Source organism: Sinocyclocheilus rhinocerous, unplaced genomic scaffold (assembly GCF_001515625.1).
Source record: "Sinocyclocheilus rhinocerous isolate Xijiao unplaced genomic scaffold, SAMN03320098_v1.1 scaffold899, whole genome shotgun sequence".
Lineage (NCBI taxonomy): Eukaryota > Metazoa > Chordata > Actinopteri > Cypriniformes > Cyprinidae > Sinocyclocheilus > Sinocyclocheilus rhinocerous.
Genome location: NW_015653460.1, coordinates 145,773 through 170,807, shown reverse-complemented (window position 1 = coordinate 170,807; position 25,035 = coordinate 145,773). Strand labels below are relative to the sequence as shown.

General features: G+C 35.5%; 1 protein-coding gene across 1 annotated transcript in view; it reads left to right on the top strand.

Moving 5' to 3' along the window:
• LOC107715777 (testis-expressed sequence 264 protein-like) overlaps positions 1-22,769 on the top strand; it is a 63,579-nt gene extending 40,810 nt beyond the window's left edge. The window contains 2 exon segments of the mRNA XM_016521970.1: positions 14,564-14,732; positions 22,267-22,769. Coding sequence (XP_016377456.1) covers positions 14,564-14,732; positions 22,267-22,559 — 462 coding nt within the window. The 3' untranslated portion in view covers positions 22,560-22,769.
• Positions 22,770-25,035: the final 2,266 nt, after the last annotated feature.

The following is a 25,035-nucleotide window of genomic DNA, read 5'->3' as shown; positions in this document are numbered from 1 at the left end:
GATATTGTCCTCTTTTGGAAGGCCAAACAAAGTAGTTTCGCTTTCACAACAAAACACACAGCGCCTTCATGACATGGCGGTGGTGGCAACAACAATACTACAGCGAGGATAAAAGTTACGCCTTCTTTCTTTGATTGAACATTTGGGCGGCGTTATGCAAATCTTCCCAGATAGTGACGTAGGTATGTGGGGGCGTGTTAGAACGAGGCGTTTTAGGTAGGTGTGGCTGACTCTTAACTTTTATAAAGAATATCTCTTTGGATTTGAGACTTTAGTCTTTGCAACTTTACAGATCTTCTTTATGCGCCAAGAGCTTGTAACACTCCAAAGAGAAAGGAAAAATTGAAATCGCATCATATGACCCCTTTAATATTGTGAAATATTACATTTAAAATAACTTTCTTTTCTATTTTAGAAACGTAGTTTTCTATTTTAATAGATGCTAAGCTGAATTTTTGTCATTATTACTCTAGAATCAGTGCCACATGACCCTTCAAAATCATTCTAATATGCTGGTTTGCTGCTCAAGAAACATTTATTATTATTTTCAATAGGGGTTGACTGATTATTTTTATACATTTACATATATACATATACATCATATACATTTTATGGTTATTAGTACTGGTCATTTTCTAAACCGGTTTGCCGATAAAATCATTTAAAAGCATTTAAATAGAGTTTTTATCAGAGCCCTTGTTATTCTTAATTTTGACATTAATTTTCATTTTTACACCAGACATACTGTATATATATACAGTTTATATATATATATATGTCGGTTCAAAATATTGGTTACTCGTATACTTGATCTGTAATAATCGGTGTCTACATCGGCCCTGAAAAACACGTATCGGTCAACCCCTAATTTTCATTGTTGAAAATAGTTGTGCTGCTTAATATTTTTTTTTATTTAAAACACGAGTCTTTTGTTACATAAATGCCTTTATTGTCACTTTTGATCAATTTAATGCAACCACAAAATTATAATTACAATAATTAAAATAAAGTAATACAATATAATTATTATTATTAAAAGAATAACATTTTTTTACAAAAAAAACTTTGAACAGTAGTGTATTATCTACATGTACTGAATATATAACATGTTGACATTTCTAATAATATACTCTCTAGCTCTGAAGGGGAAATGTCCAGTACAGGTAATAAGATCACTCTTTCCAAATCTGTGACATTCACATATGTCAAATGTAATTAAAAAACTAGAAAAAGTTGAGGAAGCTTATATAAAAGTGTTTCTGGCACAGTTTGGAAGAGAGCTATGGTGCGTGCGTGTGTGTGTGTGTGTGCGCACGTGCCCGCCGGGACTGTGCGATATGAGACATTGGTGAGCGATGAATGTCTGGTCAGGCCACAAGAGGGATGCCAACACGTCCCTCTGCCCGGCCTGTTCCATTCCAGCAGTTCAAACATGACTTTTGTCCCAGAGCCTGGGGGAGTCCAGGAACATTTGCGAGAGGTAAATGTCACATTTGAATATGATTGATCAGCCCTCTGTGCGAAAGTGGCTGAGAATTAAGATAAGATGAATCCGAAATTAGTACAGGAAGGGGGGGACAAGATGATATTTACATGGTTGTGGTGCTGGAAATTGATTATTTTTTGTTTTTGAGGATTCAAGATGCTGCTTGATGGTGTTGTTATCATGCATTAAATTACAAGGTGAATGAATAATCTTTCAAAACTCAAGGCTGGGGGCTGATTTTCCCCCCAAAGGGTGTGTGTGTGTGTGTGTGTGTCAGTCAAGCTGAAAGAAGTGTTATAATTCAGGACCAAAGACACTCGAGGCATAAGACCAGTAATCTCCCATCAGCTTTTGCAGGACACATGATCAACCCTGAATTAAATTTGTGTTTGTAACATCTGCAATGACTGTGGAAGTAGATGCTGCTAATATAGAACAAACCATACAGGGAGTCAAGGATTTTGATTAGCTGAATTATTTAATGCAAATGAGTGTGTTTTTGGTCTCTGTGTGTGTATGAGGTGAGAAAAGATGAAGCAAGCTGGCTGATATGTGTCGAGGCAGCATGCTGGAGACGGTCAAACTGTGGCTGGAGGAGTGTGTGTAGGTGGGAATGTGTGTGTGTGTGGTCATCGAGGTGTAAATGAAACAGCACTCTGACCCATGAGGTGAAAATGAACTAGCGGTTCTCAGCTTGTCGTATAGTCTGGTTGCATCTTTTTTTCCCTCTGTGTTTATCGTTTTTGCACTTTCCCCCTCTGGTTTCCTTTAGCTAAATCCCAGCTGGATCAATCACACCTCAATAGTGGTGACTGGATTCCTGTACATCCATTTTGAAGAGCTGAGAGGATTTTGTGATCCTCCTGGTGTTCCCAACCACCATCCACAATAGTAGTAGTATTGCACGTGTAGTATTGTTTTACACATTATTGCATTCTATTCTGTATTAGACTGCATATTCTAAAAAATTGCAATCTTAGCAACTACTACTGACTTAGCACAAAGTTTGAAGTGAGCAAGAATGCATTTAATTTATTAAGTAATAATCAAAAGTGACTGAATAAACATTTATAATGTTACAAAAGATTTCTATTCGAACTTTATATTTATCAAAGATTCCTGTGAAAAGATTTTTCAGGATTAATGAAACATTTTAGAATGATTTCTGAAGGATCATGTGACACTGAAGACATTTAACAAATATTAAAATAGAAAATAGTTATTTTAAATTGTAATAATATATTACAACATTGCAGTTTAACTGTATTTTTATTAAATAAATGCAGCCTTGGTGAGCATAAAAGACGCCTTACAAAAACATTTTAAAAAATCATACTGACACCTAACTTTTGAACAGTAGTGTAAATAATAACATCCGGTTTGTTTCTTGCCTCAGAGATAATGAGGAAAGAAACCATAATTGTTTTCAGGTAGTAAACAAAACATTATTTAGGCACTGCAACAAAGGCATTATCCACACATGCTGATTAACGTCCACAATTACAATATGTCACCTCTGTTTATTTTTTATTTTCTTTTTTTTAAGTAATGTCTTTGATGTCTTTTACTTCAAAGCCTACTACTTGTTTCTTGTATCTCCAAAGTTTAAGAAAAACATTTGTGTTTGTGTAAGTTGAATCTAAGATTCTCAACTTTGTTTTGTCACTGTAAGGTCACCATGATCTTTCATGCCTAGCCTTCCTTTACTTAAAATCTGAACTTTTCTAGTGCATGAAAAATAACAAAACTAGTTTGAGATCCAAATCAAAGCAACTTTGAGGTAGTTGTCTTTCATCTATTGGTTAAGAGAAATTTAATTGCAGGGCTTCCCCATTAACAAAGTAGTCTATTGTGAGTAGCCCATGTTGAAGTCTGGATTCGTCCGGTAATGATATGCACTGATTGGGATTCCTTGTCTTTCACTCTCAGATTAAACAAAACAACAACAAAAAAACTCTCTAATGATGGATTTTCTCATCAGATCTGTGTCTTCGGATGGTTCCCTCTCTCCCATCCCTCTTCTCTTTGGAATATCAAAGGATCTAATCTCCATGGAAATCTTTCCGAAGGTTTCCTTGGTAACCAGGCTGAGTTTCACATGGCTCAGATTTTCATCTCATTTTTTAATTTATAACTTTTATCTTGGAGGTTATAAAAGTGGTACAGTTCATGAAGTAGCCTTCAGAAAATGTCAGTATTATTGGCTATCTACAGACAGTATTTGGTCAAGCCTCTCCTGGAAAGGATAAAAGCGCTAAAGCCTCTTACAGCAAAATGCCACAAGTTTGATGCGCACTTGGGGAAGATTGTGGACCACATAATGATAAGGTGCGATTTAAGATAGGCGAAGCAATCTCTTCTTTCGGTCTGTTCCCTAAAATGTGCTTTTATCTTGTCCTATGTGAAATATGAACACCTGTTTTTTACTTTCTCTTGGATTCTTTTCATCGTTCCCTAGTGCTCCTGGGATGTTTCATTCATCATGGAGAGTGATTCTACCACCATTCTGAAAGACTAGCCATTTTCCAGCAAATAAGAAATTGTCTCTTTTGAACTTTAGAGATGGTCTGAAACACTTACTTTTCTTAATCATTTCTTGGTCATACTGGACATTTTTCACTACTAGGGTAGTCGCAAGTCCTACTTTGTTAAAGAACTGACAAAGGGGATCTTGCCAAACCTGGTGAACCTTTCCTTTTAGATAACACATGCAAATTTCAGATTTCCTTCTCTTTTCCTGCCAGGGGATTTTCAGCCAGACCTGTAATGAAATTTAGGAGCAGTCGACTGTGAGTTTGCAGTTTCAGGAGCTCGGGGGAGCTTAGAGGAGGACCAGAACCATTTAGCTTAAGGAAATGGCTTTGAGAAAAGACCAAACACTGGGACGTCTTTCTCGGGTCAGTGATTTACAAGGGAAGACCAATTGAATGTATTTAGCTGGTGCAAATAGGCCACACTAATCTGAGAAAGCAAGTTTCTTCGAACAAAGTTGTTTGTGAAAGAGGATAAAGTCAGTGCTTTGTGCACAAAATTTCATAATGGGGTCTTTGTGGTGTTTTTTATATGATCTACATCAGATCTGGTTTAATCTATGTTATCTAATATGTTACTGTAAATTACTAAGCAACGATCACTATTATAATTTGTCACACTTAATGTTAGGGAACTGACCAAATCCCTAACCTGAATACCTTTAGGTCACCCAAAAATGAAAAACTCTGTCATCATTAACTCACCTTCATGTTGCTCGAAATTTGTATGGGTTTCTTTTTCTGTTGAACACAAAAGAAGATATTTTGAAGAATGTTGGTAACCAAACAGTTGACAGTATTGACTTCCCAAGTATTTTTTTTCCATACTATGGAAGTCAGTGGCTACCATCAACTGTTTGGTTACCAATATTCTCATGCAGATTTATGCAGATTTGGGGTGACGTGAGGGTGAACAACTTTTTGGATGAACAATTCAGCAAGCAAAAAAACCCAAATATTTACATTTATCCAAGCCTTACCTTGTGTCTAAAATATCATAGATAGTATGGGCTCTTTTTGATTGCCCAGTAAGACACCCAAAACGCCCAAGCAACCACTTAGAAATGCACTAAACTCTATTTAGAATGTCTTAGAAACAGCATAGCAACTTCCCTTGCAACCACCCTAGCATTTCATTGTCTTCTAGAAATTTAAAATATAGGCTAGTTAATCTGTTAAACTGTAGCATGTAGTTGTAGTCTGCATTGTTTCTTAAAAAAAATTTTTTTAAATATCTCTTTTTTTTTTTGTCATAATTGTATGTTTATATGAAAACCTTTCCTTGGATTTTTTTTCTACAAGTGTCAAGATCAAGAAAGACTAAATGTATTTTTAGAGATTAAGTGGCAGATAATGGTGATGGTTGTCTACGGCTTGTAAAGATACACTTGTTGTCCATCCCCTGTATTTTTCTTTGACGTCTGACAGTTGTCCACCCAGTAATCCTGTAGATTACTGTCATTAAAGGAGGAGGTCAAGAGCAGGTGTCGGAAGAGAAGAATTCCAGTCTATTGTGGAATATTGGGATATGATGTGTCTGTTGAAGCTGAGGACGGTTTTAGATTCTGAGGTTTGTGTAAGCACAGAATGGTAAATCTTAAAATACAGTTAAATCTGTTCTTCTATTGTAAGCAACTTCTAGGTTACTAGGGTGTTCTGGGTGACTGTTAGGAGGTTTTTAAGGTTTTTGGGCAGTTATTAAGAAGAAACCAGTGTTTAAAGCGTTAGCTAGGAGTTACTAGGGTTCTGGGTGGTTGCAGGTTTGTTCAAATCTACCCTAGGTTTAAGCCTTAGACAGCACCATTATGTTTATGTTTAACTGTTTATTAGATAGATTTCTTTCTGATTGATCTTTGACATTTTCTCTTCAGATGACATCACCGCTGGGAATTTTCAACACAGGAGAAATATATTAGTTCTGCAAAGCAGTTTAGACACTAAGGCTATTCATCTCCAACAGCAACAAATCCAGGGCCGGATTTATGCATAGGCATTCTAGGCACATGCCTATGCTCGCTCCTCCAGGGAGGCCCAAACACAATGAAGAGATATATAATATTTTTTGTTATACTATGGGCTATCAAAAATTAACAGTAAAATAACAACACCAGAAGACATTGAACAAATAAATATAACAAACAATAGGGTAAAAAAATGACAAACTATTTCCATGTTTTCCACCTTTTTTATGTATGGAAATCACGTACATAAATTCTTTCTCCCGTTCTCTCTTACAGACGCACACACAGTACAGAAAGCATTCGCGCACACACGCGGAGACACAAACAGAAACTTGTCATCAGCGCTGCCCCGTGAATTTCTCAGTAAAATAGTTTCGCAGCTGAAAAGCTACATGACATTTCTCAGTAGCGAGGTTCTTGAAGCAGCTCAACTTAAAGATTCGCTATTAGTAGCCGCTGCTGCTGAACACTGCTGAGAGACGCACAGACGCACGTATTCACACGCGCATAATCTCTCTCTCTCTCTCTCTCATATAGCTGCATTAGCCTGCATATCAATGGCCCAAGCCTCTGTTATTAGCTCTAAAATGACATTTTGGAATTAGCAACGGAAGGTTTATCTTGAAATAAATCATCTGTACAATATCTTGAGGTGTGGTTGTGACACCAGGCCGTTAAAATTATTAGAGAAATAAGGCACTCCCGAAGTGGTAATGTGGCCACAACGCAAATTAAGACATTCGATTTTTATTGACTGAATGCAAGTGCTTATTGCGTTAGAAAACACTGTAATGGTTTCCACTGATTACGAAATATTTTTGTTTGCTGGGGTGGTAATATTATATAGACCTATTAATAAGGAAGGGGGGCCCAAATTTTTTTTTTTGCCTATGTCACGATAAGAGGTAAATCCGGCCCTGAACAAATCAATGAAATATGGAGGATCAGGGGATCACTTATCAACATAATTGATTTTAATAACAAAGACATAAACTGTTCCAGAATCAGAACTTCAGAAAAGTGCTGACCTATTTCATAGATGTGTGGTTTGGTGCTGTTCTTGGCACATTCATCTCTTCATAACACATTCAGCCCACTGCGGTTGCCCAAGACAAAGCATATGTTGGTGTGTGTGTGTGTGTGATGCTAGTGACAGGATATGCTGTGTTTAGAAACAGTACATTTGTACGTTGGGCCATAAGGTCTTGTTTAGTCCCAAATTTATCTGGAGTGCTTTTGTTTATTTTCCTGTAAACACGCAGGGTATATTTGGAAAGGGTTTTCCTCTGACGTTCCATCAGATGTTTATCCCCAGGCAAGGAACTCACCAAAGAAAAGAAAACACTCATCCGTTCTCACATGAAAACCTGTGGCGTGTGAGAGGAATAAAGTTATACAAATACATCAGTAATCTTTTATTTCCCACAGGCATTCTCTGTTGGTGGTGACCAAATTGACCTTCTGTTTCCTTTTTTACTTTCTGTTTGTGTGTGAGAGGGATGTTGGTATATGTTTGGTATCAGTGCTTCATAGAATGAGTAAAAAAGGAATTATATTGACATGTTACACTCTAAAAAATGCTGGGTTAAATACAACCCAGTGCTGAGTTTGTCCCTATTTTACCCAGCACTGGGTAGTAGTTAACCCAGCATTTTTTAGAGAGTATTATAATAATGTATATAATACTACATCACAGCAAAACTGTAGATATTCTCTCCATTTCTTTTGCAGTAGAAAAACAACACGTTTTTAAATGCAGAGCCGGTTTGAATCGCAATGGAGAGACGTCCCAAACAATCTTAAAGCTACTCAATCACCAAGCCAAATATTTGATGGGCTTCTTCAGCAGTCACCGCAGGGGCCTTTTCTCTTTGTCATTCACGTCTTTTCTTGTAAATAGCATGGAGTCTCTCTTTGCGTCTTATCTTTCTCTCATGAGATGTGCAATCCCTGGAGGCACTAAAGATATTGGGGATATTTTATGGTAGTGGTCCGTCACTATGAAAGATCCTTTCGCCTTGAAAGAGCAGTATGGTGTTTTGTTATTTATTTAATAGTAATTTTTGTTGCTGCAGGGTCAAAGTTTGGATCTGGTTGCACCATCATGTTCTACAAGAGAAAAAAATGAATTGGTCAAAGGTTCCTCTTTTATAGCTCAAGAGACTCATTCACACTACTGTTTAAGAGTTTGGGGACAGTAAGATGTTTTTTTTAAAGAAATTATTACTTTTATTCAGCAAGGATGCATTCAATTGATTAAAAGTGCCAGTAAACACACTTATAATAGAAATATTTCACAATATTACTAGTTTATTGTATTTTGGGGGGAAATATTGATGAGTCTTAATGAGCATGAGACACTTTCAAAAACATTTTGAAAAATCTTAGTTTTGAGAATTTAGATTGCAGATGTTGGTAACACAATTTGAGACAGTGTCAGTCTCTTCAGAAATTCTTGAGGAGACATGCGTGAGATTACTGGGTTCTGTTTCTCACACTATCACAACAGGATTAAATCAGTTTAATCTCCAATGCACAAGATCTAAATTGATATTATAATTTCTAAAAGGCTGTATTCTGAAAACGTCATTGATCTCATAAATGTTAAATGTCTTATTAGACATGTTTTGAAGTAATATCACGCTTGACACATTTTCTATTGGACTATGTCCCTCACTCTATCCGGATCGTTATTTCTGTGATTCTTTGAATGAATAAAAGCCTGCAATCTGATCTCAGAGCATCACCGAGTTCAAGATTCTTTTCATAGAGTAGAAAGGCAATCCATGCTTATGCTATTGTTGAAGAAGAAAAGTGAAAGATATTTCCATGCCCTGATTTCTCTGTGAGTCTATAGCGAGGCTGAATCTATATGAGTGAAAATTAATTAAAAGGATATACAGAGAAGAACAGCACTGTGAGATAGAACCTTTCCTCTTGAATTTGGATGAGAAACTTTGACAGCTTTTCATCTTCGTCTCTGGCTTACCCAGCCATCCCTCTTCTTTTCCTCTCCATCTGTTTTCTTTTCTTTTTGGAGTTTGCGATGGAGCCTTTTTTGCTTCTGTATTTTTTCTGCCTTCTCCAGCATCATTAATTTGGTTTTCTACATCGTTTTAAATACACAAATATCCTATGTCTTACATTGAGATGCCATTCAGCGCAGTTGTGTTTAACCATGTACATATTTAGCACCCAGCTAATGGCCAAAATCAGTTGGAAATGAGCTTAAATGAATTGATAGTTAATATGGACTACTTTTATGGATATTTTATGACTCCTTTATGCCATGTTATTGTCATTTTGGAGCGTGACAGACTGTCCACATTCACTTTAACTATAGTGAAAAGAGTGATTGCAAATATTGATATTCTTTAAAAATTCACCTTCTGTGTTCCACAGAAGAAAGAAAGTTTGGAATGAGGTGATTAAAATAATGACTGAATTTTCATTAGTCCTTTAAATCACACTTGCTTTGTACTACAAGGAAAAGTTGTCGGCACTAGAGCTTAACAGTAGGTTTCCGAAAGTAAAAGTGCAATATTCAAGTTCTCAATAGTGTAAAAGATTTTGTTTAGATTTTTAGTATTAAAACAGATCTGTTAATATCTATATGTAATAGTTTAGATTTTTATAAACATATTAAAAAGACATGCTCAGTAGCTCTATTTAAAGCTGCAGTCCGTAACTTGTTTTGGTTAAAAATGATCCGAAATCCATATCTGAGCAAGTGCATAACCAGCCAGTGTTCAAAACTATCACTATTTTCGTAAGCTCCGGCAATACCGGTGCTAGCCTTTGCAAATAAACACTCCACTATTAGAACAAGCCTGTTATCTTTACAGAAAACGCACTCGGTTTAATGGTCAGTCATCTGATATCGAGCACGGCGCGATAAAAAGAACTCATGGTGCCATACAAACTTTATAAGCCCCACTTTGTGATTATGAGCTCGACTAATTCCAGCGGTCGACTTCACATTGCTTTCATATGCAATTTTAACTCCCACATTCCTATTTACGATCATTCTGGTAGCACGTGAAGGCAGCATCAGTGAAAACAGACAGACAATGGAAGCTTTAGCAACATTAGCCTTCCAAAGTGCCAAGAAGCTCTTTCAGAAAGGCAATTTGGAAAACTAACGCGTGATTCTTCTTCTGGAGGTGTAGCTGGATCACGAACAGTTGACTCTGCTCCCATCCTTCAGGAGCAACTTTTGTGCAAAACCTGCTTTAATGACATAGCGGGTCTCATGGTGCCTTTGCTTGCTATCACAAACGTTATAAGTCCCACTTGTGATTATGAGCTTGAATAATTCAAGTGGTCGACTTCAGATTGCTTTCATATGCAATTTTTAACTACCACATTCCTATTCACGATCATTCTGGTAGCACGTGAAGGCAGCATCAGTGAAAACAGACAGACAATGGTAGCTTTAGCAACATTAGCCTTACAGAGTGCCAAGAAGCTCTTTCAGAAAGGCAATTTGGAAAACTAACGCGTGATTCTTCTTCTGGAGGTGTAGCTGGATCACGAACAGTTGACTCTGCTCCCATCCTTCAGGAGCAACTTTTGTGCAAAACCTGCTTTATACTGACCCTCATTCACAAAGCAGTCCGGTGTAAAATGATTCGAGCAGACATAAACGTATTTCGGTAGAGTTGACGGAGCATTTTCTTTGAAAATAAAATTAATCCACCTTGTCTTCAGCGGCTCAGATTTCGGGAGTAAGGAGAGAGCTATGTGGATTCATACATCCAGCTACAGAACACCTAAAACGCTTGGGAGACATTCTCGTCAGTGCAGCAATGGCGGACTGTGTACAACTCGCTGTGAACTCGCTCAGGGTGGTTCTATGTTAAAACGGCAGTGTTTGTCTGACGTCACATTAGCACCAAGTCGGAAAACAGGTAGTTGGGAGACACTGCTTATGATTTATGGGGATTTAAAAAAAAGGAGTGGGTGGATTTTTATCATTATAGGGTGGTTGTGTACACACACTGCCAACACACATTTATGTCAAAACTTGAATTTTGCATAATAGGTCCCCTTTAATAATTTGAGAATAAAGTATGACAATAATAATAATCTGCACGGTTTGATGTGATATGAGCTAACCAATCTTTAGATTAAATCACCATTGGTAGCATGATTTATTGTACTGCTTTTTTCCTCAGTTGGTCAGAACAAACGTGGCAGACTTGTTACTTGTTCAGATGACAATATCATATATTCCAAGACGTAGGCTAGAATCTGTGATTGCGAAGTACAGTAAATATCCACACCGGAGCGGTGATTGACTGCCACACATACTCCTCAAAACTGCCGGTGCCGGTGACCGGCGCACAACCCACGCAAGGAAGATAATTCCGCAAACAGCTGCAATTGCAGGTTTTCTAACAGAGAGATGGCGACAAAGAGGCAAAACTTACGGACTACCGCTTTAAGTCCCTCAGAATACACAAACTTGAATCTTTTTTCACAGTTTTTATTTAGGTTGATTGCTTTGGTGGAAGTACTCATTGAGGAGTTTTGGAAATGCCTTTGGATATAAATACAAACCTAGGCTTGTATGAAATGGTTACTTTATAGAGCTGCATTTGTAGGTAAAATATTGGAACAATGGCTGATTCTTTGAGGCAAAGGAACGACATAAGAGACTATTGACCTGATGATGATGGTGGATATGAATCTTCTTGCCCTTCAGCTTTATTTTGATTGCAGAGTGCCACATGGGATTGTCAGCTGGTTAATTATCTAGAATCAATAGTTCAGCCATAAACCAATTACAAAATCCCAACAGAGAGAACAGGACAATACACTTATGGATTATGCATCAGCATGTTAAGTTAAAAAAAGTCAAAACTTCTTATAATGATAAATTAGCTGAGCTTATTTTTACCATAGATCCTTGCACAAACAATTGTCCCAATTTTGTGACCTAAGAGTTGGAATCAATGAATCAACAAATTTGCTCATTGGTGCATTTTCCTTTTTCAGGTCTTGAGGGACCGAATCTCAAACAGTATGGCACGGATACATTGTTTATGATATTGGAATATTAATAGCCTTATGTAAATCCCCAGCTTCCAGTCCCTTCTGTCTCATGTCCCTGTTTATGGCCCCATTCCTCTAGCTTTGTTCGTGGCAGCACACGTCAATCATCTGTCAGAAGTAGAATAGGGCTGTGGCGATGAGATCAAGGTTTCAGATCAGGCCTTTTCCTCTTTCAGACTTTGAATTTGTTTGTGAGTTTAATGGTTTAAAGGTTCCAAAAGGGGGGGTTTGCAGTGATGCCATAGAACCATTTTTGGTTGCCCAAAGAACCTTTCAGAACAGTTCCAGAACCATATTTCTTAGTGTGAAGAACATTTTAATTATATAAAGAAGAACCTTGTTCCACTAAAAATAACCTTTAGTGCAATGGAAAGGCTCAATTAATGTTAAAGGTTCTTCATGGAACCATGAATGCCAATAAGGAACCTTTATTTTTTAGAGTGTAGGAACATAATATATGCTAATGCTAAAGGCAAGGTGATGAAGAGTCAGTCAGGTAAGAATAAGTAGGTATTTTTATATACCTATAATTTTAAAGAGATAGTTCATCCAAAAATGAAAATTCTGACATTAATTATTTACCCTCATGTCGTTCCAAATCTGCAAGACACAAATTACAATATTTCTGATGAAATCCGAGAGCTTTCTGACCTTGCATAGACAGCAACACAACTGACAAGTTCAAGGCCTTTGTCTATGAGAAACAGATGGTGGGAGAGATATTCAGTAAAAGCTGAAGAACAGAAACATCCCTCATCTTCCAGACTGTTTGAGTACATGTAGGCAACTAAACATCGGGTGGTCTCTTTTTAGGGGGGAGCAGTTGTCTGACTTGTAAGGATGTGTTTTCAAGTAAGTAATTTATCCAAATATAACCTGTCCAACCGTCTTGTTTTCTTGCGCTTCAGTCGCTTACATAAGACCATTTCTGATTTGCATATTCAACACTTCACCTTCAAATATTCATCAGCTTAATGAATATTGATGTAACATTTGACTACTGTTAACTGCACTCTGCCTGAAGTGAAAGTGAGTCTGCAGTCTGGACGCAGCGATAGGCCTTTTAGGGGTTTGAAAGGTATGTAATTATCAGAATTATGCATTTTGGATGTCTTTAACACATTTACACTTCCACAGAAAACAAGAAACATACTCATCCTTAGCATCCCAAACAGAGCCTCTTTTGGTTCCTTTGTATATTGATGGTTAAAAAATGCCGGTTTCAATTAGTGTGATTTAGCGCACGTAAGATTTTAATGAAAAGATCACAAGACAAGAATCGTCTCAATAGGGGGTTTAACGACACTGTTGGGGGCTCTTTAAAATCAGTTGAAATGAAGAAAGCTTTGCAAGCTTTGATAAGATGTGTGTGTTCAGAATGTGTAAGAGATAGAAAGGGCATTACAATGGTCCAAGCCTCATCAGTGTTAAAATCAGTGAGTAATAAGGAAGAAATCCATAGAGAGGAAGAGGAAGTGTCGGTGGGTGGGCACAGCTCTCTAATCTTAGTGTCTCTGGAAAACCTGCTCTTAGCTTTTCAACTTTTCCTTTTATTTGCTCTCCCTCTCTTCTCATCTGTCTTTCTCTGTCTTTGTTAGACCTTCCAGAGGAAATGTAGCAATGGTAACAAGGAAATGTTCTGTTAACCCATCGCCTTGAGTGCCACAGATTTCTCTTTTAAGTGTGTTTTATGCTTAAATATGAGCATTTCCAAATGATTATCCTTTAGGGGAGTTTATAAATTTTAGATAAGACAATATCTATAGGTCTAACATGCCATTATGTGAGAGATAATGTACAGTAAAAATATCCAGCTAGCCAGCAATTATCACAGAATAAATCCCAGCATGAACTGAAATAAATAAATAAATGCACACGAAATATTAATTGGAGTAAATTATTTTATTATGTGAAATGAAAGAGGCTGTTTGTATAAAATGAGACATAAAATGTTTTAATTATTGCTATATTTATTATATATAATCTGTGTCTCATTCTCACGAAGGCTGCATTTATTTGATTAAAAATACAGTAAAATCATTTCTATTGTGAAATATTATTACAATTAAGAATAACTGTTTGCTATTTCAAGATATTTTAAAATCTTATTTATTCCTGTGATGTTAAAGCTGAATTTTCAGCATCATTATTCCAGTCTTCAGTGTCACATGATCTTCAGAAATCATTCTAATATGCTGATTTCCTGCTCAAGAAATTATTTTTTTATTATCAATGTTGAAAACAGTTGTGCTGCTTAATATTTTTGTGGAAACCTAGATTTTTTTTTTCAGGATTCTTCATTTTTTTTTAAATATAAATCTTTTTTTTTTACATTATAAATGTCTGTCACTTGACCAATTTAAGGCATCCTTGCCCAATAAAAGTATTAATTTCGTAAAGAAAATATTACCCCAAACTTTTGTGTATTTCAGCTTGGAAAAGTACTTAGAACATTTATTTTTTGAGTTTTTGTTAGATAAATGAGTTGGACTGAACGAAGTTTAACCCATAATGTTGTTTTCTCTTAGGAAAGGAAGTTGTGCGCACATCCATTTCTAGAGATCTACAAAGGGGGAATGATCCACTATATGGGTCCGCTGGCTCGGCAGGGTGATTTCTATGTTCCCGAAGTTAGAGAGGCCCAAAGATGGCTATTGGGAAAAGAGTCTGAAGAGGACGGGAGGACAGACATCACAGGTAAACTAATTATTCAATTCACAGATGCTTTAAAATCACTCACAGTACATTTATTAAAGGAATAAAAGTTTAACAAAAGCATACTTTTGATTATCTACACACTTTAAACCTTATTTTGGCTAGAAGAAATGGTCTAACTTATGTACATAAACTACTAAACATCATTTGTTTGGTTTTTCCGTGATGTTGGTATGAATGTTTTGGTTCCCAGCCAAAATTTCTAACCACTGAATTACTCTCCAACTGTATATTGAGCACTAATAGTAGCCTATCGTCAATTTAACAAGTTCACATTTAGCAGCATAGTGTTTTAATCGGTATTAACCACCACCATATGGAGTTTTGACGTGGATGTCATATTGGCTGAATTGTGCGATCACCTACACCTGCTCTAGTGATAATGAGACACAGTCTGTGTGTATGTACTGTATGGCATATTGCCCTGGTCAGACCAAAGCCCAGAGGTACCACTGAGCAAATATGAAACACGGGTGAGCTGTTTGTGACCTGAGGGGTGTGTTGTCCACACCAGCTGTCCTGGACAGTGTGTGTGTGAGTCCTAGAGATGCCAGTTCCACCTGTTACCTTGAAACAAAGTAATAACTATAATATATTATAGAGGAGAAGATTAAAGCTGAGAAGATAGAAGATTAAAGGACAAATTTGAAGCCTGCTGGTTTATTGGGTCCAAATGTGCTGCTAAATTGAATATGTTTCACGGCATGTCTTGTTCCTGTCCTCTTGTCATTCAAGCACACGTTTGATCCTCTAGCGCAAGGGTCTTCAACGTTTTTCAGGGCAAGGACCCCTTGGGAGATACAAAATGTGTCAAGCAGAGCTACATATTAAGCATATAGCCTTCGATATTAATAGAAACTAACCATATTATGATTAAGAATAAATAAATTATATGTTAAGACAGTCAATCAGAACTATGAACATTATTGTTGTTGCACATGCATCACTACCTGTCTATTACTTTTTATTATTAAAACTGAGATTTATGCATTATAACACATTGAAATAAAAATTGCAATTCATTAGTTGTTGTAAAGTATTTAAATGGATTTGTAGAGTTATACATTTTAATTGTACAAGTCAGATGGACATTTGCATCCACCTGAAATCTAGCTACACGTTTATTAAAAAAAAAATCACATTCTATTGATGCAAATATTTTTCTGGTAATCAATTAGTCTGCATTTACATTGCGCGTATCTATTTTGACATGCCATGTTTTTGTCCCGTGCTAGTATCACTATGTCAACTGCAGCTTCAGAGTCAATCGTGCATTTATATGTAGACGTCACTTCCAAAACTTTGCAGCATGTAATTGGCCGTTTGTCTTCCTAGCAGCATGAAAAACAATACTTTTAGTCAATTGATTATAGCTATATAGCCTAGAAAGTGCGAAAGGCCGCTCACTTTACAATTACTAAAAAGCTGTCACTGAATCTCAGTTCGCGATATCACAACGTTCCATTAAAATCAATAAAGTTGTCTACACTGCATAATGAAATCTCTTATTTACATCGTGTCGATGTTTGTAATGAGAGACGATTGGCGAGAGCGAGTATAACTTAGCACTGAACAAAATCTGGCGTTTTGGATGAGCGGTCAGTGGATACTAACTTAAACACCTCTGATTGGCCATTGTGTTCAAGAGATCAACAAACATGTCTGTGATTGGCTACATTTCTCACGACTGCAAAAACGTTGTAAATAGGAACATTTCACGTTCTCAGAGCTTAAACTCAAAACCGCAATTTTTTTAGCGTTTGCTAAATCTGTTTCACCAATAATATTATATGTGACCCTGGACCACAAAACCAGTCTTAAGTCGCTGGGGTATATTTGTAGCACTCAGATTCCAGATTTTCAAATAGTTGTATCTCGGCCAAATATTATCCTATCCTAACAAACCATACATCAATGGAAAGCTTATTTATTCAGCTTTCAGAAGATGTATAAATCTCAATTTCGAAAAATTGACCCTTATGACTGGTTTTGTGGTCCAGGGTCACATATGATTACAGTATCAACTGAGAGTGCATTTGCTTTCCTTTCAGGGTGCTTATATTTATAATTTACTTTGTGATTTTTTTTAACCATGTTTTAATTATTTGTGATTAAACATTAATTGGCGGACCCCCTGCAGTGCTGCTACGGAGCCCCTAGGAGTCACAGAACCCCAGTTGAAGACCCTTGCTCTAGCGGATAACACAGATCCTCAAAATTAGCACTTGCTTAGAAGTAAATTTATTTAAACCTTTTTTAATCCCCATAAATTATATAAGCAGTGTCTCAGAACAAGCCGTTCGCAAAATGTGAAATCACATTTTACAGACCCTGCCCACGACTGTTGACGGACACTGCTGTATTACCAGAGACACCGCCCTGAGTGAGCCGCACACAATCTGCCATGTTTATCTTCACGCTAGAGCATTTACAAGCAGCGTTCAAGTAAGGAATGTCTTATTAGAGCTACAGAAATGATCGGGCGAGGAGCAGCAGCTCATTTGCATTTAAAGACACATGCACGAAAACAGCGTGTTTCTGCTTCTACTCAAAATAGGCATTTTCAAAATTATGTAATAAATGATCTGTGGGGTATTTTAAGCTGAAACTTCACAGATACATTCTGGGGACACCTGAGACTTACATTACATCTTGTAAAAAGGGTCATAATAGGTGCCCTTTAAAGGAATAGTTTACATAAAAAATGAAAAGTATTTCTATTTTTTTTTTTTTTTCAAAAGTGACTTACATTGTGCTCAAACTACACAATTTCAATTCATGCATTTCCAAGGAATCAAACCTATGACCATTACCAATAACCATTTCACAATTTATAGCATTATTACAAGTACAGTAGCAACCCTGTTTCAACTTTATTTTCCATATAGAAATATATATTTTTATGAACTTTTAAGCTTTTACACTTATTTCTGTCAGTTTATTCAGTCTGTCTTCCTAGTACCAAAATAAACATGTGCTTATTATTTATTAGTGTACATATCAGTACACCGAAAATTGACACTTTTTGTGAAATTATTTTCAACTTTTAATGAGCAGAAGTCTGCCAGCAGTGTGCCTGTAGTGACACAAAGTGCAGAGAACAGATGTGAACAGAAGAAAACAGATTTTCTAGTTCTTGATTGTGAAGTACTTCTGATTGTGTTTTGAAATGGCCAGGGATATTCACTGCAGCTGTAAATACCATAATAATAAGCTAGTGTCACTTTTGTTAACTAAAAGTACTCAAAATAAATTTCATGAATTAAAATAAAGCTAATATAAATATTACTGAAAAATTTAAATGAAAATTCAACATATTGGCAACTATATGAAATAAAATAAAGCTCAACAGAAATATAAAAACCTAGTAATGAATAAAAAATGCACAAAAATTACTACAACTTAAATTAAAAATAAAGGCAAATTCAAAATATTAATAAATACAATAATAGTACTGAAATAATACTAAAATAACACTGGGTCTCACTCAAGATTTTTTCAGAAATGTAAAATATAGTTTTGCATTTTTATTCCTGCCTGAAGAAAATGCTTTGAAATGTACTGGTGTTTTTTTAGTTGTCATGCTGAATGAATCGCTGTGTTTTGCTGAAGTGGTGTGAAGCTGACCTCGCTGCTCAGATTTAAGCATTCCACATCTGTTCCCTGGTAAAAGATGCTGTTCACGAAACAGCTTCAAATTGCACGAAATGTGCTTTACATGGCAAGGCTTGTCTGTGTGTGTGTGTGTTGTGTGCTGTGGGTCGTCACATATGGGAACCCAAGGGCAATTGTAACACCTTAAATTTCACTAAAAAAATCATAAAAGAGTGATTGCACTTAAGCATATGCTCATTAAGGTTCTCTCTTTGCTTGAGAGAAAGATATGCAAGTGCATTTCTTCATGAGAAATTTACAACAAAAATGATTTTGAGATATACAAATCAATTCTTTTGCAGTTGTTCAAATCTCTTCTATTTAGTAGGGATGTAACTATTCACTCAACTCAAAAGAAAAAATTCCATCGAAAGACAGTAAGTTCCCCTCAGACATACATTCATATAAACTCCTACCCCTAATTGAATCGCGATTTGTTTAGCATCTCAACCGATTTGAATCGTCACATATTTAAATCGATTTTCAACCGGCTCACGGTTAATCGTTACATCCCTACTATTTAGTATGGATGCCTTTGAATTCAAATATAGTGATATAGATATAGGGATAGTTCACCCAAAAATGAAAATTGTGTCATTAATTATTTACCCTCATGTTGTTCCAAACCCGTGAGACCTTCGTTCATCTTCTAAACACAATTTTTTTTTGATGAAATCCGATAGCGTTCTGGCCCTGCATAGACAGCAATGTATGCGTCGTGGTACTCTCGTGAAGGCGCATTGAAGACTGACGAGGAAGAGAAGAAATAGTTGAATAAAGTCATTATTTTTGTTTTCTTTGCTCAAAAAAAATTATTCTCTTTGCTTCATAAAATTAAGGTGAACCACTGATGTATCATGGACTATTTTAACGATGTCCTTACTACCTTTCTGTGCCTGGAACGTGTCAGTTGCGTTGCTGTCTATGGAGGGTCAGAAAGCTCTCGGATTTCATCAAAATGATCTTAATCTTAGTCTTACGGGTTTGGAGCGACATGAGAGTGAGTAATTAATGACAGATTTTACATTTTTGGGTGAACTATCCCTTTAATACCTATCTTATGACAATTTTAGCTGTCTAGAAGCAGATTTTGCAAGGTCAGGGCAACTGTATCATTAGTTATAAAATGAAAATGATATAGCTAAATTGAAAGATTTAATTTTTAAAATGTATTTTAATGAAGTAATCAGCATTTTTTCATTTAAGTAATTAACTGAAAACTGTTCTTGACTGATCAGCTAATCAGTGTATTAAAAAAAAATAATCTAACATTTAAAATCTGTAATGATTCTTTTAAAATATACTAATGTACTGTATGTTGTATGTATGCTGTAATTGTAATGTGTGCTTTAAATACATATCATTCCTCACTATTACAGAAATTAAAGAGGTGAAAACAATTTCAAGCAATTTTTAAAATAATATAATAATAATAATAAAATTACTTTAATATTACATAATATTTAATATTCTCACACCGTTGTCTGAGATACAGTACATTCGATTTTTTTTTTTTTATGGCCCGACCACTAAATTCAGAAAACACTTGCAGTCCAGTTTAACTAGGCATTAAATTCGTTGAAATAGTGCTACATTGTTGTTTTTTAGTGCAAAAATCCACCCTTTCTATGTAAATTAGGCTGATTATAGAGTGTATATTCGCAAAACTCAGCACTATTTGCATGCTGCAAATATGCAATGTCCTGCAGAAAGCAGGTGGTAAACAATTAAAAAGAAGAGAAGAGGCAATTCATTCTTCCCTCTTCTGATTTGAGCAAGTTTTTCTAAATGCAAATATTTCAGTGCTACTATTACTATTGACTCACATTTGTAGTAGTTTTGTAAGTTATGAAGAAAAATGTTAAGAGTTTCCTGCAGCCTCCGGCATGCATGCTGATGGCATATGAAGGACACTTTGTTCTCTCTCTCCGCCACTATCAGTCTCTTCATCTTTATTCCTCTCTCACTTTCACACAAATCCCTGTCATCCCTCGCTATCCTCCCTTCATCTAGTCTGTCCGTCCCTACTTACAAAAATGCCACGTTGACAGGAAGAGCAGGAGGCAGATAAACAGTAAGTGAGCGGTCATCTAATAGACACACAAAACATCCCTTCATCTTAGAAGCACTGACATAAGCAGAAAAAAAAGCTGAGACGCAGGCGGTGCTGACACGTTTGTCACTCTGACACACTGAGTGTGAGCGCGCGGGGTCTCCTTCACAAGCAGCATGAGCGCACACACAAACACACACCTCTCAGTGAAGCTCAGGCTGTGTTGCACCCCTCTCAATCTGTTAGTCTGTCTGTCCTCTCTCATACTGTCACTGACTCTGTGTGTGTGTGTGTGTGTGTGTGTGTGGTGTCTAAAACTCCTGAGTGATACAGAAGATGATGTTTCAATAGGGTGGCAGAACATACCAGTTCTATATCGATTAACTGGCAGATATTTTATCATTTTTAATGTATCCGTATTGGTCAATATTTTATAATTTCCCCTGTTTTTACATTTAGATTACCTTTGCCATTATCTAACCCTCACTTAAAGTTAATCTTTAAAAAAATTTATAACAATATTAAATATAATATTTAGTAAATCTCACGTTTTTTTATTTATTTAGATAAAATATTATAGAATTTTATTATCAGGTTAATATCTTTGGGTTATCAGTCACAATGATCATAATAATTATTAGTTTGTCGTTATTGGGCTGAATTGTAATATTTGTGCACCCTACAGTACATTTCAAAGCATTTTCTTCAGGCAGGAATAAAAATGCAAAACTATATTTTACATTTCTGAAAAAATCTTGAGTGAGACCCAGTGTTATTTTAGTATTATTTCAGTACTATTATTGTATTTATTAATATTTTGAATTTGCCTTTATTTTTAATTTAAGTTGTAGTAATTTTTGTGCATTTTTTATTCATTACTAGGTTTTTATATTTCTGTTGAGCTTTATTTTATTTCATATAGTTGCCAAGATGTTGAATTTTCATTTAAATTTTTCAGTAATATTTATATTAGCTTTATTTTGATTCATGAAATTTATTTTGAGTACTTTTAGTTAACAAAAGTGACACTAGTGTGGTATTTAAAAATGACTGATTTTAGATTTTTAATTTATTTCTACAAAATAGTACAGAATTTTAATATCAGCCATTCATTGGTTGTGATCATATTTAATTATCATTATCGAATTATTGGTATTGGCCTGCATTTAAAAAATGTGTCCACCTGTATGTATCTGTATGTGCTTTTAATGCATTTCCAACATGCATGACTAGATTTTTACATTATTAAAGAAAATATTGAGTGAGTGTGGTTTTCTTTTTTGCAGTTGCTAGGATGTTCTGAGTGGTTGCTAGGTGGTCAAAGGACTCAAAATCTTTAGTAGATAATAAAACAGTTGGAGAAATTTCATAGATGTGCACTGAAGGAGGGACGCATGCCGAGATCTTTTGAAATAGGCAACCACCAATAATGAATGCTAAGATAACCCATCGCAACTGTACTGCAATATCTTTAGCGTGATGGCAGTGAGTTTTAAATGGGTGAGCAGAAATGTAGTTATCTGCAAAGGTTTGTGTTCACACATTTCAATGCCAACACATGCAGTTCTCCAAACACTCATCATCTCCCTTCCACGAATACACAAGCACAGCTGCTAATTAGAAACAACCTGGAATAGCTGATTAAACAGAAGGAAACGAGTGTCTCTTTTTTTGCTTTGAAATGTTAAGAGACAAGGAGGCCAGGAGTTCTAGAAATATTTTATAGCTCTTGTATGCTTGCTTGCTCGCTGTGACACTATGGCGAAAAATGAATCACCTCTTGTGTTTGTGTGGGTGTGTTACATACAGGTGTTGACTCCCACAGCGAGTGCAGTTCTGTGAGCCGCCTGCCCCCCTCGGAAAGCCGAGACACCTCACCTGCCCCGTCCACCACGCGGACGCACTCACACGGAGACAGAGACCGAAACTGGGACTTCAACCATGTGGAGAGAAGCGACACCTCCAGCGTTTCTTCCTTCGAGGAGCTGGACCTCGACTCAGACAGGACGGACAGGTGTGACCACACCCCTCCACCAATCACAGGAAGCGGCAAAAACAACCTGCAGGGCCAAGACAGAGAGATGATGGTCGAGGAAGAGTGAGAGAGCAGAATTGTGGGAAATGTGAAGGAAGTCAATATAGTTTTTAGTTGGTTTTAAAGAGATAGTTCACCAAAAAATTGATATTGTCATTGTTTTTGTTGTGCGGAAAACCAAATCGCTTTTTGCACAATCATTACTTACTCTTGCCAACTTTCAAACTCCAAAAAGCATCATAAAAGTGGCCCATATGACTTGTTTGTTCTATTCTATGAAGTTTTATTTTAGTATTATTTCTATGCTAATATAGTATTAATAATAAAAAATTAGCTTTTTTTTCATTTAAATTTTATTTTTAGCTTTAATTTTTATTTTAGTTGTAGTAATTTTATGTGATTTTGTCAGGGTTTTTTTATATTTACCTTTTTTCTTTCTTTTTTTTTTTAGCTTTCCATCTAGTTTGAATGATTTTTAATGAATGACTGATTCAAGTCTTCTGAAGCTATTTGATAGGTTTGTGTGAGGAAAAGACCAAAATCTTGGTCATTCTAACAAATATTCGGTTACTACATACACGACAGTAAATGTTTTGTTTAGGTAAAAGCCATGCCGTTTCAGACTTGAGTGAATATGAAAAAAGAAGGGTTAGATTTGAGTAAATTATGTTGATTATCAATGAATAATCACTTTATTTTGCTCTGTTTCTCATAAAACTATGGTATGGCTTGGAATAGATTTGGAACCATTTTTACTGTGATCTTTTTTTGAACAGTTCAGAAATTCCCAATTTTGTCATCTACAGAAAAAAAGTAATTAGGGTGTGGAAATAATGACAATTTTAATTTTAGGGTGAACTATCCCTTTAAGTATTATGGTGGATTTGTGCGAAAAACATGATTTTTTTTCTATTGATAAATAGAAAAGAATGTCGTTTAGTCAGGATTGTTTTCCATTCCAAAGGGAATCGCAGGTACAGAATTGTGTCTGTAGACAAAAAATTGAACCAGGTAACCTGAATTTCTTGAAAACATCTTCATATTTTATTTAGTGCATCATCATTAGTATTTCATTAGCAAATCTGTTGTTTGTTTGTTATTGATCATTAGTTCCTAATCACTAAAGTTAAACTGACATTGATGTTAGTGATGATTATTCATGTGAATCTATGTAATGTTTGAGTCAAATTTGTTATTCTCTATCTACACATTCTGTCTTCATTACTCAGTAATTGCTGATTCGCGCCCCAAAGAAACTCCCAAAACTGAAGAGTTATGTGACTTGAATATTCATTCATCAAAAGCCATTTGTTCATAGACAAACCAAATCTTTATTTGCACCAGAAACTGACAGATAAGATATCCTCAGGAGGGGGATGATTGCAGCACATTTCCAACTCTTATTTATTTGTTGTTTGCAATTAAAGGTGTTTGGAGCACATAATTAACTGATCATATTTTATCATATAAATGGTATCGCATATACTTGATTTCCCTGTAATAATATAACTTACACTTGATCAGTGTGGTATATATTTTTTAATAATTAAGTGGTATTTTCTATGCGTTGAATGTTGAGGTATTACGCACTATAGACTTTTTTAATTTTTTGTAATAAAAAAAAAAAATTACATATATAAATTACAGGGCCAGCTGTGGGCTTCTGTTGATGTCTTGAATGTTTGAAAATGTTTCCATTTTGATCCAGGTTGTGCAAGTTCACACGCATTTCAGGACATACTTGATATTGTTCGTTTAGATAAAGTTCATAATATTTCATATCGATGTCTGATTTGAATTTTTTATTAATTATTTGTTCTGTTAGTTGTTGAGCAACTTAATAAAGAGTTTTATGAGAAAGGACTGGTTCTTCTTTCTTCAAAAATCTATAATTTTGTTCATGTATCAATGTTATTCTCGCTCATACTCCCATTATTTATATACTATTTATAGTATTTATTAATATTATTAATTAGCTTAGTTATTTTAACATTATTACTCATATTTACATTTTCAGTCTTTTTAATTTTAGTCATTTTATGTGCTTCTATCGTTTTTATTAGTTTTAGTTTTTTCAATATTTCTACTTAGCTTTAAATTATTTTTTCAATTTTAACTTTAGTTCTTTAACGTATTTTATTACAGTTTCAACTTTTCTTTTTTATTAGTTAATATTTATAATATATTATAAACATGAATATTTTATTTCAGTTAAAGAAAATGATTTTAATAGTTTTATCGGTTGTTGCCTGTAGGGTTTTATTTGAGCCATATTTACATAATATTTTCCTTTGATTTATTTAGCTTGACCTGTCACCTTTGTCTAGAGTTAAAACAAAAACCACACATCTGACAAACAGCCTTAGTTGTTTATTTGTCTTGTAGTGACTTATCGCTAAAAATCAACCAGTTACAATAAACTTCAAAACTTTGATGTCTAGTTTATTGCCCTCCAGACAGACACAAACTACTGTAAATCCCTCTCTGTATTAAGTCTGGTACAGCTTTCTTTGTTTTCTGTAAAACCAAAACAATTGTCTGCT